The 17,281-nt window shown below is 37.6% G+C and overlaps 1 protein-coding gene across 1 annotated transcript; it reads right to left on the bottom strand.

Moving 5' to 3' along the window:
• Positions 1–484: 484 nt before the first annotated feature.
• LOC110374940 (CCAAT/enhancer-binding protein) lies at positions 485–17,197 on the bottom strand. Its single transcript, XM_021332878.3, has 2 exons — positions 16,211–17,197; positions 485–3,073 (listed from the first exon to the last, which is right to left on the bottom strand). Exon 1 carries the CDS (start codon positions 17,051–17,053, stop codon positions 16,220–16,222), a length of 834 nt encoding a protein of 277 aa, XP_021188553.1. The 5' UTR covers positions 17,054–17,197; the 3' UTR covers positions 485–3,073; positions 16,211–16,219.
• Between the last annotated feature and the right edge of the window lie 84 nt (positions 17,198–17,281).

Genomic DNA, 17,281 nt, shown 5'->3' with positions numbered 1-17,281 from the left:
TTTATGGATATAATAGTTCCTATTAGTTTTAGGGTACTTACGCTAGTTTCCTAGTTTCGAAGATTACTTGAGAATAGACCCGTTGTGGTCAAGAAATCTTCTGGGTTGATCCACAGTCAGAATTTAAAATTTTGGCTCTCACAGTTTTTTTTCTTTTCGGTCTTTTTAACAGTTCATCCTTCCTTAATTGCAATGCCTACATAGAAAAGAAGACAATACTTACTAACACATTTTGATACCACATAACCGGCTGTGCAGAGCCGACGGTTGGATCACCTGTTGAATCTGCTTTCCTTGCAGATAGGGGTCGTCAATGTGAAGGTATTGTATAGTCACTGTATATAATATTCTATGCAGGTTGTTCAGAGGGGTTTTTAGGAACAACGTTGCTGAAGTAATAAAGAACAGTCACATGCGAAATATTTAACTAAATCATTTCACGGTGACTGTACAAGATAGGGTTGTCAAAGAAAGAAAACGAATATTTTTCTATTAAATAGGTATATATTAAATTTAATTGCACCTATAACATCGAAGTTACGTGGTTTTATAACCACTAGCATTATTGTCAGAGAAATATACCAAGGCCTCATTCCTTCCAAATAGGACTTTAAAGCGACATGTACAGTAGGATCCAAATCATATACATATTCGAAAATCATTCCAAAATTATATAAAAAATATTCGTTATTTGTTGATAGAAATATAACTTGTAAAATATATTCAACTCTGTACTTCTGTTTGTGCAATAATTGCTTGCATTGATATCATATTTACATTTCTATCGACATATAACATTGTCGGGCACAATAACAAAATATTAAGGAAAAACAATAGTCTTTGGCTCTAGAAGTATAGAAAGATTTGATCATGTAGCACCATCTGGACGAGACGTAGAAAAAAACTTTAAAAATAAAAACAACATTTTTTTTAACATCAAGCATAAGAAAACAAGTGAAACTAGCGGCCCTCCGCGCGCCCACTGCGAGCTGTCGTACTTACGAACTGAAGCCAATGTCTAGTACATATAGTTTCTTAATTTACACAAGTATTTGAAAGATATTTCGTGCATAGGCTTATTTTACATTTATTTTAAATAAAAGCAGGTAAAAACGGGACGGACTATAGTGTATCATGACGTCTACACACAACATTCTTACCTACAACATATAAATATACATTTTGTAAAAATAATTGTGAAAAATAAATATATTATTCAAAATTGTTATAATAAATAGGTTGGTTTTGCAAAATTTTATGAAAAGTTAGTTTAAAAAAATACGCATGTGTATAGAAATAGCGATTATATTAAAATACGGTTTAATAAAATATGAAATGTACAAACTTGACGTGTGTAGATGCCATTTCTCTTATATTCATTATTACATGTAGGATTCAATCTGGTAACTATCTGTTTCGAGACCCGTTTGACAATGACTGCCATCCCCGACCTCAGCTAAAATCACATTACAAAATATCCGTTTACTTAGTTCGCTGCGTGAGGGTTGGCACTCAGTGTTGTTGTTTGCGTTTGTCGTATAATTAGTATACTGTGAGCAGCAGCCTGTAACCCGTGCTTGTAGCTACCGTTAAACAATATTAAGTAGCGCAACATTTACATCAATAAGTATGTTAACATAAATAACTCCTTGTACTTGCCTCCAGGCGACGCCGTCGTAGATCATGATTTTATCATTTAAACATCACTTAAACTTAAAGTAAGTAGACAAGAAACATATCTAACAAAAAAGAAGTTAAAGGTACTTTAATAGGAATAAAAATTTTAGACTCAACAAATAATATTAACCCAAAGAAACATTAAACCTAAACGCTTAGCGCTACGCCTACTACACATTATGTACACATTAAATATTTTAATAAGAAAAATAGTTGTTTTTCTCAACAATCAATAAAATTTAGCGTCAGAACAGGCGAATACGAACCAACAGTAACCAGTACTCAGCTAGCACAGCGCAGTACTCGCCTGTCCCGAGCACGCGCTCAAGGAGTTATGGAAAACAATTACAATTATGTATAACTATATATTTGATTACTCATTCAAAATTATATACAACCAATTTACATTAAAACTCTATACTATTCTATATATTACAGTAAACTATCATAATTGTTAACGAAACGTAAGAAAAACATCAAATAATTATTGTCTTCAAGGTATACAATCTGATCAGTCGTATTTGTATGAGTTTAATGAATGTCTTCAGATGTCGTTCACCTCCAGGGCACCAAATGTGTAGGATAAGGAATAACCACAGTTAACAAGTTAATATTCATGCGTGAAATCAACAGGATTTTTTAACATCCTTCACATTTCATGAACATTTTTTGGAAACGACATCTTCATTAATGGGGTGTCATGTTAACAGAAGTCGATGAAAAGTGATGGAATATCATGACAATGAACAAACGAAAACTATGATGCAGCCTTTAAGTAAACTTAGACTTTACTGTAATGATTTTAGAGTACATTTTCGAGACAACAATGGCAGTGATCGTGTTCGCTGAGCGCCCCTGCCTACGTTTGAGATCACTTCTTGGCGGCCGGGACGCGCCACTAACGTCAGATGATAGGTATTGCACGTAAGACTATAACAACACGTAAGCACATAGATATACTATACTTCAATAAATAATAAAACATTTTAAATTATACACGTAAACAAGTTCCACTGACAACCCTACCGGCGGTACTGTTGTCAAAAAATCTCCAGCGGCAAAAGTCACCGCGATACAAAACTCGTATTTATTTGAAAACTTTCCACAAAAATAAAGTTAAAACCGTAAGTTAATTAAATATTTAGGTGTACGCGTTACGCCACGAGTCGACTGTATCTAGTACAATCGTATGCATCTATGTTTTGTTACGTATTCTTCTAATCTTACGTTATTTAGCTTAAAATCTAAACTATCCGTGTATATTTATAAAAAAGTAAACTGTAAAAATCACATAGTAATTCTGCTAACTAAACTTAGTAAATAGAGGCGTCACATTTTTGTTAAGTTTAGTTAATGCACAGTATCACACGGGCCGGTTTGCCGATTTTTACACCATCTGCAACAAACAGAAAGAAACACATTAGTACAAAATACAAATAATTATGTAAGGAAAGTATCTCTTTTAAATAAACGTATAATTTTCCTCATAGGTCGAAAAAATCTGTCCAATCACGTTTCAACCTGAAGTATAGACTCCTAACCCAAAAACAACTTTCAATGTTCACATGACCGCAACCAAATCGTTTAAAAACGGTTTCATGGTCCAGACAAGTGTGCCACCACTTGAGAAGCATTGCATCACCACGGAAGCTTGCCGACCGACTTTCACAGGTTATGCAACGCCAAATTCAGCTTACATAAGACCCCAAGACCCAATGTCCCACTAATATTGTTACGTCACACTCATTTTTGAAGTTGAATGTTAGTAGAAAGTGGGACGTGCGAAATGTCAACACTAATAACACTATTCAACATTGGCACGGATTCTTGTAGATCATCATCACTCCGGATCATCATTATGTGGTATTGTTCTGACTTGGGTGACAGCACTATGGAATCTACCAAAAACATCAACTCTTATGCGAGTATAAGGACAGAAGGACCAACAAAATTAAACAAGGACCATAATAATTAAATTGTGTATGCCAACCCTATCTTTGTCGAAACTAGCTCGAATGGGATAGAAAGCTCGAATTTCATTGTTTCGTGATGTTAATAGACAGGGCTGATACTTGGTCTTTATGACTCACAAAGATAAGAACTTCATAAGAGTGTCAAGCACCCAGTGTAAAAAAGAAAGAAAGATAGAAATAAGTTTTTCTAGAGGATGTATAGCTTTGCCTCAAGCAATTTCCTTCTCCAAAATGGTAAAAGGTTCGTTCGCTAAGATAGAATAGGTGTTCGACATTTTCGTACACCAGGCAACGGCTCGGTTACTTAATATTGTAAACTAGGCAACGGATGAGCATCGACTCGAGGAAGCTTATGTCATAGGAAAAGGTTACCGACGTTCACAACTGCTATAACTTATATATAACTAATGTAGGTAAGCCTATATACAATATATTCTACAGAGCGATTATTACCTAACTGACCTTCAGTGCAGTTACTGAGTTTTCATACTTTTCATTTTCAACACACACGTGGAAAGTTAATGGAACATTATGCATTATTTGTATGTGTTCCTCAGTACTTTACATAGAATATACTATTATTTACTTTATAACATTTAAAGTAGAACAAGAAGTAAAGCAATCAATTCTGGATCACTTGGATGGATGGACCATCGGTGCAGTCGATTTAAATCTCATAGGAAATCTCATTAATGGAAAAGACGTGTCACAGACAACTGCTCTTAGAATTTAGAATTCATTATGGTTACATGTAGGCACCAACGGATGTTTTAAATTCTTATAGTAAGTGACCATATATTTAGTTAGTTGACCTATTGAACAAACTGCGTCTTATTTATTAACATTAAATATTGTCTCTTCATTAAAGAATTCCACACGAAGTACCAGGAACACAAAGAGCCCAACAGTTCAATTCGATCATAAAAAGATTAAAGCAATCAAAAGTCAAAGTAGCAAGTAGTACCGTGGTATCCCGCGCCGGCGAGTGCATTACCCGATGCGTTTCGGCGGCCGGGTCGTTGACCTCACTGTGTGATTTTTTTATGATACTAGCTTGGGACTCATGTGACCTCGGAAATAGATTGTGAGTTTTTTGTGTTTGGTGAAGTCGTGAAGTGCGCCAGTGTGTGTGACGCACACATCAATTAATTTAGGTCGACATAGTACTGTATTTAGTTGCTCCTGGTTAGACTGAATGTCGGCGTTGCAAGTTAAATAGGTTGATTCACTAAATAGATGCAAACATATTGAATTTTCAGTTACCTAGTTAGTAGCCCTGAGTCTCGACATAATAAAATATTTACCGAATGTCGACGATAGTTGCTGAAAAACGGCAGACATGCAAATATTTTATCCTCCTTATCATTCGCATAAGCTTACCAGGATAACATACACCAGAACATGTACACCCCATAGAACAATCAGTGACAGCTTCTTTTTAAGTGAATTAAGTAGAAAGTATCCCATAGACCAAAGATAAAACTTCTAGTAGTACCTACTTAAGTATAGAAAATCCGGGAACTAGTTATCAAACACATCATCGTGACATGTTTCCCCGGTACTCCCACAAGCCGAGTAGAATGGTAAGCAGCAGATAACATCTGGCTTGCTTTCAACTACAGCATATTAACAACACTACTACTACTCGATATAAAACTAGTTTCAAAACAAACAAAACGAAAATGGTTATATTTACTACTAAGCGATTACAAAGAACGAGAATTATTTTTGATGTCAATGCATTCAACTCCATAACGTAGAATAAATAAGGTAAGCGATAGAAATGGAGGTGGTAATGTGCATAGAGTGATCAAGTCTGCGGATCAAAGGACCAAATAAGTTTTTTGTTTAAGTGAAGTTTAGGTACTAATAACATAAATTATTTAATGCTTCAGTAGGAAAGGACTGGCCTAAACTGAAACAGGAAGGAAAGTTAAGTCAATCTCAACGTTTAATGTTAAAGATAAGTAGCACATGCGCGTGAAATAAATCGAATGCAGCGGCGATCTGAATCAACGAGAAAGAATATTACATAGGATAAATGCAGTTTTACTAGAACATCATAAACAAAAGGAGCACAAGATGCATGCATTTCAGAAAGTAAACAAACAAGCATGCGACGCTACGAGTCTTACAGCACATTACGTTACTTATACAATAATGACATTGGGTGCGCGCGCGCATTCGCGTGACGCTTCCTACATCCAGTTCGATGCAAGTGCGATGCACGCTGACGTAACAGAATCCCAAATGTGGGCCAAATTAATAAAAAAACATGGCCCCGCCCACTCCGGTAGCTCACGCACACGAACCCGCAGTGAAAGTGCGTCCGACCGGCGCTTGCGCAGCTCAAACCGAGCCGATTGTCATTTTGAATGCGGCCGGCCACGCGGACGCACGCTCGTTATGATTTGAGAGGTCAATGTTTTGGGGGAACAAAAGTATGCTGCTCAAATTATATAAGTAATTGCTGTTTTATAATCTTTGTTACCTAACGCATTTGAATTGGTTAAAATATCGAAACTTGATCATTCGAATCTATTTTTAAATAAACATGACAAGAAAAAAATAACTAAAAACACTTGAACAAAATACTACGATACAAACATAGTGATTCATAAATAAACAATGTATGTACATGATCTTCTGCTATCCAATGACAAATTCCTTAAAATCATTGATAACATATCGTTGAATGGAACAAAAACAGCGCATATCAAATCAACTGCATATCTTAGTACGTAACGTGTACTGTCCACTGATGCATTTCTAACTACGGCGTTTGACCTTTTATATAAGAATAGCAAAGCATAATACATTCTGTGTAAACAGACCTCATATGAGAAATACCTTCAGAAAAGCAGGAAAATTGCAAAAAAAGGAAACTCTGAAAACGCAAAAGATACCAAATTTTAAGTCAAACAAACCGCTTTTAAAAGAATTGAATCGACAGATACAAGTAAGAGTAATCTAAAGATAGTACCGAAGATAAACGGATGGAATTCTCACACTCTGACTAATACAACACAATATTTGCCTCTTGGAATGTGTTGGACAATACTTTACAATGACTTTTAAAAAATTGGTGTTCTGCCGACAAGTACGAATGACCACTACTCACTCACTACACACATACGAAAAGCATAGTAAACAAACACAGAAGTAGGTATTCATACAGTATCTGAGTACCAGGGCGTCATAGCTAAGAACAGACTAGTTCATGTGAGAACAAATAAGCAGGTGAGTAGTTAGCCTCTATTACGCATGCCATATCATCGCTTCTGCTATTAGATATCTCATATCATTTATACACTCCTAGTACCTAGAGGTTCGCTATGATAAAGTTTTTTTTCTATGTATAACTATTTTGTAGACCGGTCCTTCTAGTCGCAATCTACTTGTACGTTACTGAACCCAAATATCTATCGGCGATCTATCAGATATGTTTGTTTGTTTGTTTAGTGATTTGATAAGGAATGTGTGTCATTATTATCTGCGTGCCCTAAATACTCAACTAGCTATGAATGAGTGCGTACTTACAATTGTAGTAAAGGTTTTCAATTTGTTGACACAGCGAATACTTCTTAAGATAGTTGGTGTCTTACATATAAAAGGCTAACAAGTACCAGTTCAATTGTATTAAAATTTATTAACCCTTAGTTACAAAATAAATGAAATAAATAACACAATGTTGACGAAACTAACAACCCCTTTTCAATATAATTGCAGTAACAATCACCGAATAAAATCAAAAATAGGAACACTGAAACTTTCATACGTAAATAAACAAAAGTGAAAACTCAAAGAGAATTAAAGTTTAACAGAACTGTTTGTGATGAAGTTACCTCACAGGAATGATCTAATAATGTTACAGTTTTGCCCACCTGTCCTCAACTTCCTCAAGCTTGCCGTAATTCGGCATTTGTTGCCCAAACTCGGAACAAATTGAAAAGCCTATTGTTTCCAAAACATTAAAAAATAATAATATCTTAAACGTGCACCTTCGACCCCTCGGTCCCACAGCGAGGAACATGTGACTCGCAGGAGCGGAGCGTGGTGCGCCCAAACAAAGCCACGTGACTCGAAATGTGCAAAAAAACGTGGCTCGAGGGGAGAAAATTCTTTTGGGCAGCCCACAAAGAGAAGCCCAGCAAAGAGTTTGCGAGCAAAAAGCTAAAATTTCAAAACATTTGTGCCCTTGTTGATTTCATTTCGTAAATACTGGATTATTCGAGAATTATTTGCGTATTTTTGTTGATTTATTATGTGGGATCGATTGCTTATATAGGATTAATAGGATTTTCTCGGCGTTACCGGAACACATTTCACTTTAGCAATATAGGTCTTTGTTTATTTTTCGGAAGACTTTCGATCTGATCTTGCATTATTAAATAAACAGGATGGAAAAAATAAAACTAATTCCTTAGTTCCTACCTAGTTCTTCCAGGTAGATGATCAAAGAGCTTAAATTTGCTCAAGCATCCAAAAAGCATACCCTCTAAAGAAAGCGGTTACGAAATACTGAGTCCAGAACAACAATAACAGTTAGGGGGAAGGAAGGCGGGTCGGCTCACGTGACCAGTGCTCGGGAACTCCTCAAAGGAATCGTGTGACGCGAACAGGTGGGCGAATGTTACGACCTTTTGTAAGCTCAGCTCGCTTTGTTTTAGCGACCAGCTGCATGGGGGCAAAAGGAACAAGCAAAAATATAAAGAGTAGCTCGTAGGAACCGTTTCAAGTAATTTTTTTTAGGGAGCTCGGTCATAAATGTGAATTTAAAGTAAGAAATATTGCAACTGTACTAATTTGCAGTAAATTGCAGTTTGTAATAAGAAGAATTCTTCTTTAGAAGAAGGTTAGCTCATAAGGAAAAATCTCGTAACGTCGAGACTTGATCAATATTTCCAGTTTCCTCGTAGCTGAAAGTCACCGCTGAACCCACGTGAATACTTGCAAACTCGACTGCGTAAGGTTTTACTTACCTAACATTTTTTCTCGATTCGTTTCAACTGTTTATGTTTTGCGGAAACTTCTATCGATTTTCGCTTACAAAATTCTACGTAATATTTTAATAGCAAAACTAGTTGGTTCAGTTCCGGAATACTGAGGAACACTTAAAATTCCTAAGACTTCGAAATAAATCTAAGGATCTAAGTATCTCAGGAAGTAGCCTTTAAAAAATGGTTTAAAATCTAGTTACATCAATTTTTGACAAAAGAGCTAAGAAAGGTAAAAAAACAATCCTGAACACTGAAGCAACGATGATAAAAAGCCCATCAGGCCTATTGTAAGCGCTGATTACATGACACAGGCATGTACTGGGAAGCGGCCAGTTGATAGCCTATCGCATTCAATCTCGCGACCTATTTTACTACATTAAGTGGCCTTGAAAGGGCTCGGAGTCAATTGCTTTTCCACCACGGCATATGAACTCTCTTTGACTGTAAAATAAAATAAGTATCTGCACGAAACTACACTGGTCTATTTTATTATCTACTTCAACAACACAAACTGATAACTTGACAAGGAATTTTCTCAGTAAAAACACGTGGCCAGCAGCGGGTCGGCCATTTATCTGGAGATTTTAGTTACCAGGCTTGCAGCAATGTAAAGAAGGTATACCTAAAGGTTGGAGAAGTACAATAAGAGTTTTTAGGTTACAGATGTGGGTCACATTGAAATTGTAATTACGCTTTGTTGTTTTATCATCGTGAACTATTTTAACTATGACAATGATATTTAATTAATAGGGCCATTGAAATTCGCGTGTGACGGAATTATTTCATACTGTAACTAATATTATCGTCCTTCCTGTTCCTTATCAGTGGTTCATTGAAGCGTGGAATGTATAATTAGTCGTGAATCATCTTGTTTTAACATTGTTCACTTGGACTTATTGATTTTACTTTAATAGGATTTCCCATAGTAAAATCTCTGTTTTCCCTAAGGTGTTCATGAATGGAGTATTGACTAATTTATTTTGCTGTAGTGTAATGGGAGCTATGTATTACATTGAATAACTAAAAATATTTCTGGCTGCTTAACCCAATTCTATCTTACTCTTTACGTTTTGTTTGGAAGCTAGGACCAGATGCTAAGCTCTGAGATTAAAGCTCCTATATCCAATGTACTCCTGATACAATTAACAGGTTAGAGACCAAGCTTTTAATGTCTAGTATCTTTATTTCCTCTTCTGATCTACTTAAAGCTAAAACTTCAAATTGGTAATTTTGCCAAAATTCAAATTGTTAATTTTAGGAAAAGAAGTAGGCAAGTTCGGCAAATTAAAGGCGTATACAAATATAATCGTATAGTGCGCGTCACAGATTTCCCCGGACATTGCCGAAAACTTTCCAACATGGCGGCCGCTCCTGCGCCTGAGTGACGCGTCATGCAATACCTGAACCACGACGCTACAATATATTTTTATCCGATTTGAATTTTTGTGATTTATTTTTGTGGTCAATTAAGTTACTGTTGTGTTTCTGCAAAGTAGGACAGTGTTAATTAGAGTACAAAGATTTATTGTTTGAATATTAATTGTTTCGTTCGTATAAATTGATTGTAAGCTAAACAATACATTTCTGAATAAACAGACAATGTAAAGACAGTGAATTTGACACTATTCTTGTTAGACGTCAAAGTAAATTTAATTCGAGAATAAGATATTACTCAGTCGTGGTAAGTCGTAGGCGATACTCGTAAACCAACCGCTTGTCAATATCTTATACATCCGATAACATAACCTACTAACATATAGAAACTGAAATCAATATTAGTCATTTCAAGTGAACCTATGAACCTTAAAAATGGTGTCAAAAACGTTTTGTTTATGCTTGATTTGAGGGAAAAATATCCATTAATAATAGAAAAACAATGAAAACAAATAAAGGCAACATTCTCTTGCATGACATAAGTCGTTCGTCGATCGTTTGACACACATACGGCGGGTTGCGCAAAGCGGCGCGCGCGCCGGTTGGCACCGCGGGGCTCTGTTCTGCTTAGCCATTTTGTAAGTTGCAAACGGATGTCTGGTGGATTCTAGAATCTAAATTGGCTTGAAAAAATCATAACTTGACAGCCCATAGTCATGTTAAAAGTTATTGCAAGTTTATATTGGTAAATTAAGTTGTCGTTACACGTAATTTAGCTACTGCGGAGAACATAACTTATAGATGAAAAGACCATTCAAAACTACATCTTATATTAGCCCAAGAATAAGTTGGTGCATGATGATTCTTTACAGCATAACATCATCCAAAAACACAAAAGGCATATTAACGAAAAAAAGTGAAAGTGAAGCGAGCTCACGCACACACGCACAGCGCACGCCCACATGCGCAGCGCGTTAATCTCCCGTTGATTCATCGCGGTGTAGGCAGTAGGCTGGCTGCTCACAAATATTATATGTCAATGCAAATGTTCGAATCTGTTCGTCTAATCAACCCAACATTATGTGAGAAAATCCATTACTGAGCTACTGTAAGCCGAGGAAATCCAAGCTTTTAAGTTGGTGTTTGTTAATCACTATAATAATTAATTAATTGTGCTTGTTGACTTTATTTAATTATTCAAATTACGTACTTTCTGATCTCAGGTCCATTTTATTCCGCACATTTCAATTTATGGAAACATTCAAAATAAGATTCCAGATTTTTTATACTCCAGCACAGTTATGATGACAATCGAAATTTATTCAATGGTCACATTTTGGAAATCGTGAACATCAAAAATCAAAACTAAATACGAAAGCGATATCTTGAATGCATAGTCGAAAGTAGAGCTTGTTGAGATTCGCCCACGCAAATGTTTTTATATTACAACTGAGTGATATTTCGGCAATACTCAGTGTTTACAAGATGTTTTGCTCGTTGCCGACCTACCACAACAATTCTGTTATTAAACTCGCGAAACATAAACCTTCACTTTAATTACGTGAATCTTGCTTTGGAACTTCTTGACTGGTTTATGCTTTTAGAGCTTTCAAGGATTCCTGTCCAAAATTGAAGAATTTACTTAAAGACTGTCGAGGTCTATCCAAATGCACCCGTTATAGGAAAGTGAAAACAGCAAAAATACTACGTGGAAGGTCATTATTGTCTAAAGCACTAGGAATACATAAATCATCATAAGTTGAAGAAAGTGCCTCTAGAACTTATCCGATGATCTTTTAACATCGTTAACTGAAATATGTGGGTCAGCAACATAAAATACCATTGAATATTTGAAACTGAAAATGTGAACTTTTGAACTTAATAAAGGATCAAAGGCCATGCACAGAAAAGAAGGCTTCGTAGCGAATCGAGCCATGTACCAGGAGCGCACAACGACAACAGAGTTTCGCCGACACCGGAGGGAAACCGGTTCGCCGAAATTTTACACGGAGTTTATCAAGTAGAAGCTACGTAATTAGCGTCTACGCCTGAACTCTGCTACTAGTGTTCAGTTTCTAAATTTCAAATACATTGAAAACCTCGCGAACTATTGTTCCATAAGCGTGCAAACATAAAATAGTTAAAATCAACAAGTCAAACCGACGGAAGCCGTTAAGTAGGGCACGAGAGGCGAAAATTTCAACTTTGACAGCCCAAAAAGTGACTTAATTTGTCGGCGATAAGGTAGAGTTTCCTGCGGCGATGACGCATCGGTGAAAACGAAAGTCGCCGTCAGACAACGTTTTGCACAAACGAATTTGAATACTAAATATTTCGATCCGGCAAAAAGAGTTATGCTCCTTTTCCAAGAGGCCTGCTGACTACTGTTCACGCTGCTTCACTATATCCTGAACACACATGCTGGTGAGATTCCTTCTTCCTATTACTTCCTGAATTTCAAGGACAAAGATCACTTATCAAAGCAATGTAAACTAAATAAAACTATGATGTGTGTTCTCTTTATAGGTATAAATAAAGGCACTGAAACACGTAAACTCACAAAAAACATTAGAACCTTCGACTTTTAAATGTTGTCCTTTAAATCTTGCAATGTGATGGCTTAAATAAAATCGGATCAATTAAAAAAAATCCTTAAGTTTATCAGCCTCAAGGGATAAAAATGTCGGTTTTAGTTCAGTTAAACTTAAGTGAAACTATACGATAGCAACAAAAATAGCAAACGCGACGGTGAGAAGCAAACAAACAAATGTATTTAGTAACCTAGATAGTTTGTTAGCAACCGCATGCATTAACTACGACGCTCTCAGATACACGGCTTTTGTCCACTTCTTGTAACAAACACAAATTCGTTTGCTCACTGTTTTAAGAGTAGGCTATCCCTTTTAATGACGATTTTTTGCCTGATCTTACTAAGCATGATGTAAAATGCCTCAAATATTGAATAAAGTGAGTAAAACAAAAGGTACTGGTGATCTATAATTAGCCGGCAATTAGGCTTATTCACACAAAACACATAATCGGCACACTCTTGACGTCACTCAGGCACAACGCGGTCAATATTAGAAAATCGTTAATTAAGCACATCTAGCACAGAAATAATGTCAACTTTACATTACATAAATATTAAACATTTCAATATAAGTTTTAAACAGTCATTAAGGTTTAACTAAAGTACCTATTGAAAATCTTACAGGAAAACTTACTAAAGGTCAGAAAGAAAATTATTAATATTGCAAGATAATTATAAACTCGTTAATTACGTAACATTTAGGTACTAACTTTTATTAGAATTCTAAACACCTGCTGTGTTAGATCGAAAAAGATCCCTTGGGGATACTAAGCGACTTTTTAATATACTGTAAAATTGCCGAAAGATAAGCATTACATTAATAAAAATCTTCTTGCTTTTTGAACTTTTGGTACACAACATAAAACAGGTTTTAGTGCAGTTAGTACCCAAGTATAATGCCTAAGTACCAGGACAATATAGGCAGCAAGGAACTGAAGTTAGAATTCAAATTGGCTAGAACCGGAATACATTAAAATTCGTATAATTTACAATGTTAATGTTAAAAGCCAAAGGTCTCCGTGGCAGCAGCTTATGATAAATTAATTATTGATATCTGTATCGCGTATGCTACACAATTACCATATTTTGAAGAAAATTGAGTAATCAAAATATTTTATTTTTTGGAATATTTTTTTCTTAATTAGATTAGGGAGTTATCAGCGATGGTGTCAAAGATCACCTAATTCTAGTTCTCAAAAAAGGCAGTCCTAAGCATGATTAGAATAAGTGAGACTGTTATTGTACAGTTTCAGTCCGTATTTGAGCATTGGCTATTTTTACATTATCTTTGAGCAAACAAACGTAACTTTCCTCGGCTTTAGTTGAGTTTCCGCAGTTATCTGAAAGCAATCATTCGGCCATTGCCATTTAAGTAAAGATAATCTTTTTTGCAAATATTCACGTTATCATTTATGTAATACCGCGAAACTTATCTATGTAGGGTTAAGGCCACTTCTGAAGGAAGTGCGATTATTTTTGTATCAGCTACCGATTACGGATACTATGTACCTACGTCAATTTATTATGTTTTGTGCACGGTCATACACGACGATATTTTGTTAAACGATTGAGCATTCCTTATATGTCGAGGAAAATACTTTTTCTACTATCTCTGCCAAGCCAACTAAAATTTCAAGAGATAGCAAACCTCTGCCGAATGGCCGGAGTTTTGCGAAGTGTGGTTATACAGGGTGTTCATTATGTCTCACACTGATAATCATCTAATGGACGTATATCGTAACCCAATCACATACACTGACATATGGTCGCTTCGAAAGTGACAGTAACTTCATTTGGTTAGCAAAGCGCGTACTACACAACGTACAAGTTAATATTCAACCTTAATCCATTATAATAAGAACCAAAATAAATAATTAAAAGGGCGCGTGATTTTCATCACATCGTAAGATTGGAAAAATAAACACTCGAAGTGGGTCGCGCGGTCCTTTCACAAAATGAATGCGGTCCTTTTTCTCTCTATGCAGTTAGATAAGGATGCAAACTTTTCTCTTGAACCTTTCATCATTTTTGACAATATTCTAACTAAATAGAAGTATCTGAGGGCACGGCAGTGCCCCAGCCAAGTTTTGAATTTTCTTAATTCCAGTTTAGTCATTTCAGCAACAATTTTATTAACTTTGATAGTATTCTGTCAGACATGAATACTAAGTCTGCATGAATGGATCTGGCAACACCAACGTAAACTGGCTACCGTTAGGAAACATACCAGGCTGTCATAAATTTTATAGAGATTTGAATCCAGCACGGTACTGCAAAAGCCAGAGATCGTAATCTGCAGTAAAGTTCAAAGACGTCTTCTAAGAAGTGATGCGACCCTAGTACCTCATGATACGAATATTATGCAAGAGACAAGTTGATCCGCCGCTGTAAATAAATGTGAACTGAGCCACGTCTTTGATATCCATAAGCTAATGCTAAACATAACTTTCTCAATGATTCAGATGAAACGTGAGCTTATTATTGAAAATCACGTGCAACCTAACGTAACAATAGTAAACGAACTATAATAACTTGAGTTTTGAAAAAACATTATGCTTCAGGAACACGTGACCAGAAAATCTTACTAATACGAGTTTACTCTTACTTCATCATAACATCCTGACTCGAAGGACCTACCTACTTATGATTTTAAGAGAGTTTTCTCAAAAAAGTAGAAATGTGTGCTAATCTTGGAATAAATGCAATCAAAATAACAAAATAAAACTATTTACCTGTAAAAAAAAAAAAAAAAAAAATCAAAATAATGAATGGCTTCTTTCTTCATTTGACATACTTTAACGAGTAATCAATCAATCGATTTCAAGTGAGACGCATGTCGGAACATCGTTTATGTACATCGTAGTCGGCGCTACTTATCGGTCAACTCAAGGAAAAAACTTAACTGAGAGACGATTAGCAATCTATCACTTAGGCTTGCACCACACGGGACATTATTGCAACACAAACATGCTACTGTACCATCACTTGGTACACTGATAGAAAACAACGCAAAACATAAGTTACTAACAGACTTTAAGTACAATGTGCTTGAAATAGCCAAGAATTAACTTCACGATAATATGCAAACACTTAGGTAAAACTAGGCCATCCCAATTCACTTTAACCAAAACCAATAGTGTGGGCCAAAAAGCCAAAAGTCATAATTAACCACTAACTCACAGTGTAATAAGGATAGATGATAAGTCAAATTACACTATCGAAGAAAGTCAGCTAGGACACAAATACAAGATAGAATATAGAAAGAAAAACAATAACACAAAATGAAAGCTGAAATATCAAAAACAACAAGAATAGTCCCGATAAAACAATAATAAAAGAAAATAACATAATACAAGTCAACACAGCGTGCGTTTCAGTTCCACAGACGGCGATGCCCCAAATTCAGCCGGTTTACAATCAAACACTCCAACTGAACGACAACTCTCAACTACTACAATAAACAAATTGCGTAACGAACTCATAAAATACAAGAAACCTTTTTCCTTTCCACCGTGTGATTTATGAGTTTCCATGCTCGCACCAAAATAATCACAGAACACAACACAGCACGATGCAGGCGCACTATGAGTACTCACCTATAATGGTCAAAGTGAGTGATCAGGCGCTTGCGGCGCGCCCAGCTGCAGCATGGAGCGGCACAGCTCCGTGATCTCCGGGTGGTTCAGGTTGATCAGATGCACGTACATCTGCTTGTGCAGGCTCAGCTCGCCTGACACCGCCTCCAGCCTCTTCAGCAACACCTCCTTCTCTCTCAGGAGCGTCTTCACCTTCTCCTCCACCTCTCGGGAGCGCACTTTTGCTTTCTCACGCGACTTCCTCACCGCTATGTTATTTCGCTCGCGTCGCCTTCTGTACTCGTCTGTACCTTTGTCCAGCACTTTCCCAGATGAGCGCCTCACTGGAGCAGGCTTGTGTTTGAGTAGCGGCGGGAGGAGAGGAGCTCCCAGAGGAGGTAGCGGCGTGAATCCCCCGCCGTAGGGTCCACTGACGCCGACGGTCGGCTGAGGGTTGTACTGGCCGGTGTACTGCGCACAGGTCACGGATCGCCTGTAGTCGTGGGGCTCGGGCGGCTCCTCCTTGATGGGGGGCGCCTGGTCGTGGCCCTGGCTGGGCTGCACGGGGGCGTAGGACGCGCCCGAGTGCACCGGCTGCGGCATGTACGCCAGCGTCGTGCGGTTGTACCGCGGCTGCGGCGACTTGCCGCCAGGAAGTATCTCCTGGAAGAGGGCCATGCTCTCCTCACTTCGGAACTGGTCCTCGATGAGGTGCTGTAAGTCCAAACTGATTTCCTGTCCATTGAGCTCGTCTAAGTCTGGCGGAGGGAAGGTCTGTCGCTTGTCTTCTACCGTCTTCTTGAGGTCTGGCTGCGGAGGAGGCGGTGGCGCTGCGGCCGCGTCGTACATCTGCGGGGACTCCATCCCGCCGCCCGGGCCTATGACGGGCCCAGCGGCGCCGGTAGCCCGTGGCTCCACTTCAAAGCACTGAGAAGCCGTCACTAAAGCACATGCACCGTGGTATCGCGTGCGCGTGTCGCGGCGTGTGGCGGGCGCGAGTGACGCGTGCGGGCGCGGCGGGCGTCGGGCGCGGACTGGCCGGCGCGCCGCCCGCGCACGCCTCGCAAGGTTGCCCGGAAGGAAGCGCTGAAG

The sequence above is a fragment of the Helicoverpa armigera genome, chromosome 25 (genome assembly GCF_030705265.1).
Source record: "Helicoverpa armigera isolate CAAS_96S chromosome 25, ASM3070526v1, whole genome shotgun sequence".
NCBI lineage: Eukaryota > Metazoa > Arthropoda > Insecta > Lepidoptera > Noctuidae > Helicoverpa > Helicoverpa armigera.
Note: the sequence above shows the minus strand (reverse complement) of the source record. Positions and strands in the feature narration are given on the sequence as shown.

Bases quoted from the DNA above. Each gene is read 5' to 3' on its own strand.
- LOC110374940 (XM_021332878.3), bottom strand. From the start codon at position 17,053: ATGGAGTCCCCGCAGATGTACGACGCGGCCGCAGCGCCACCGCCTCCT.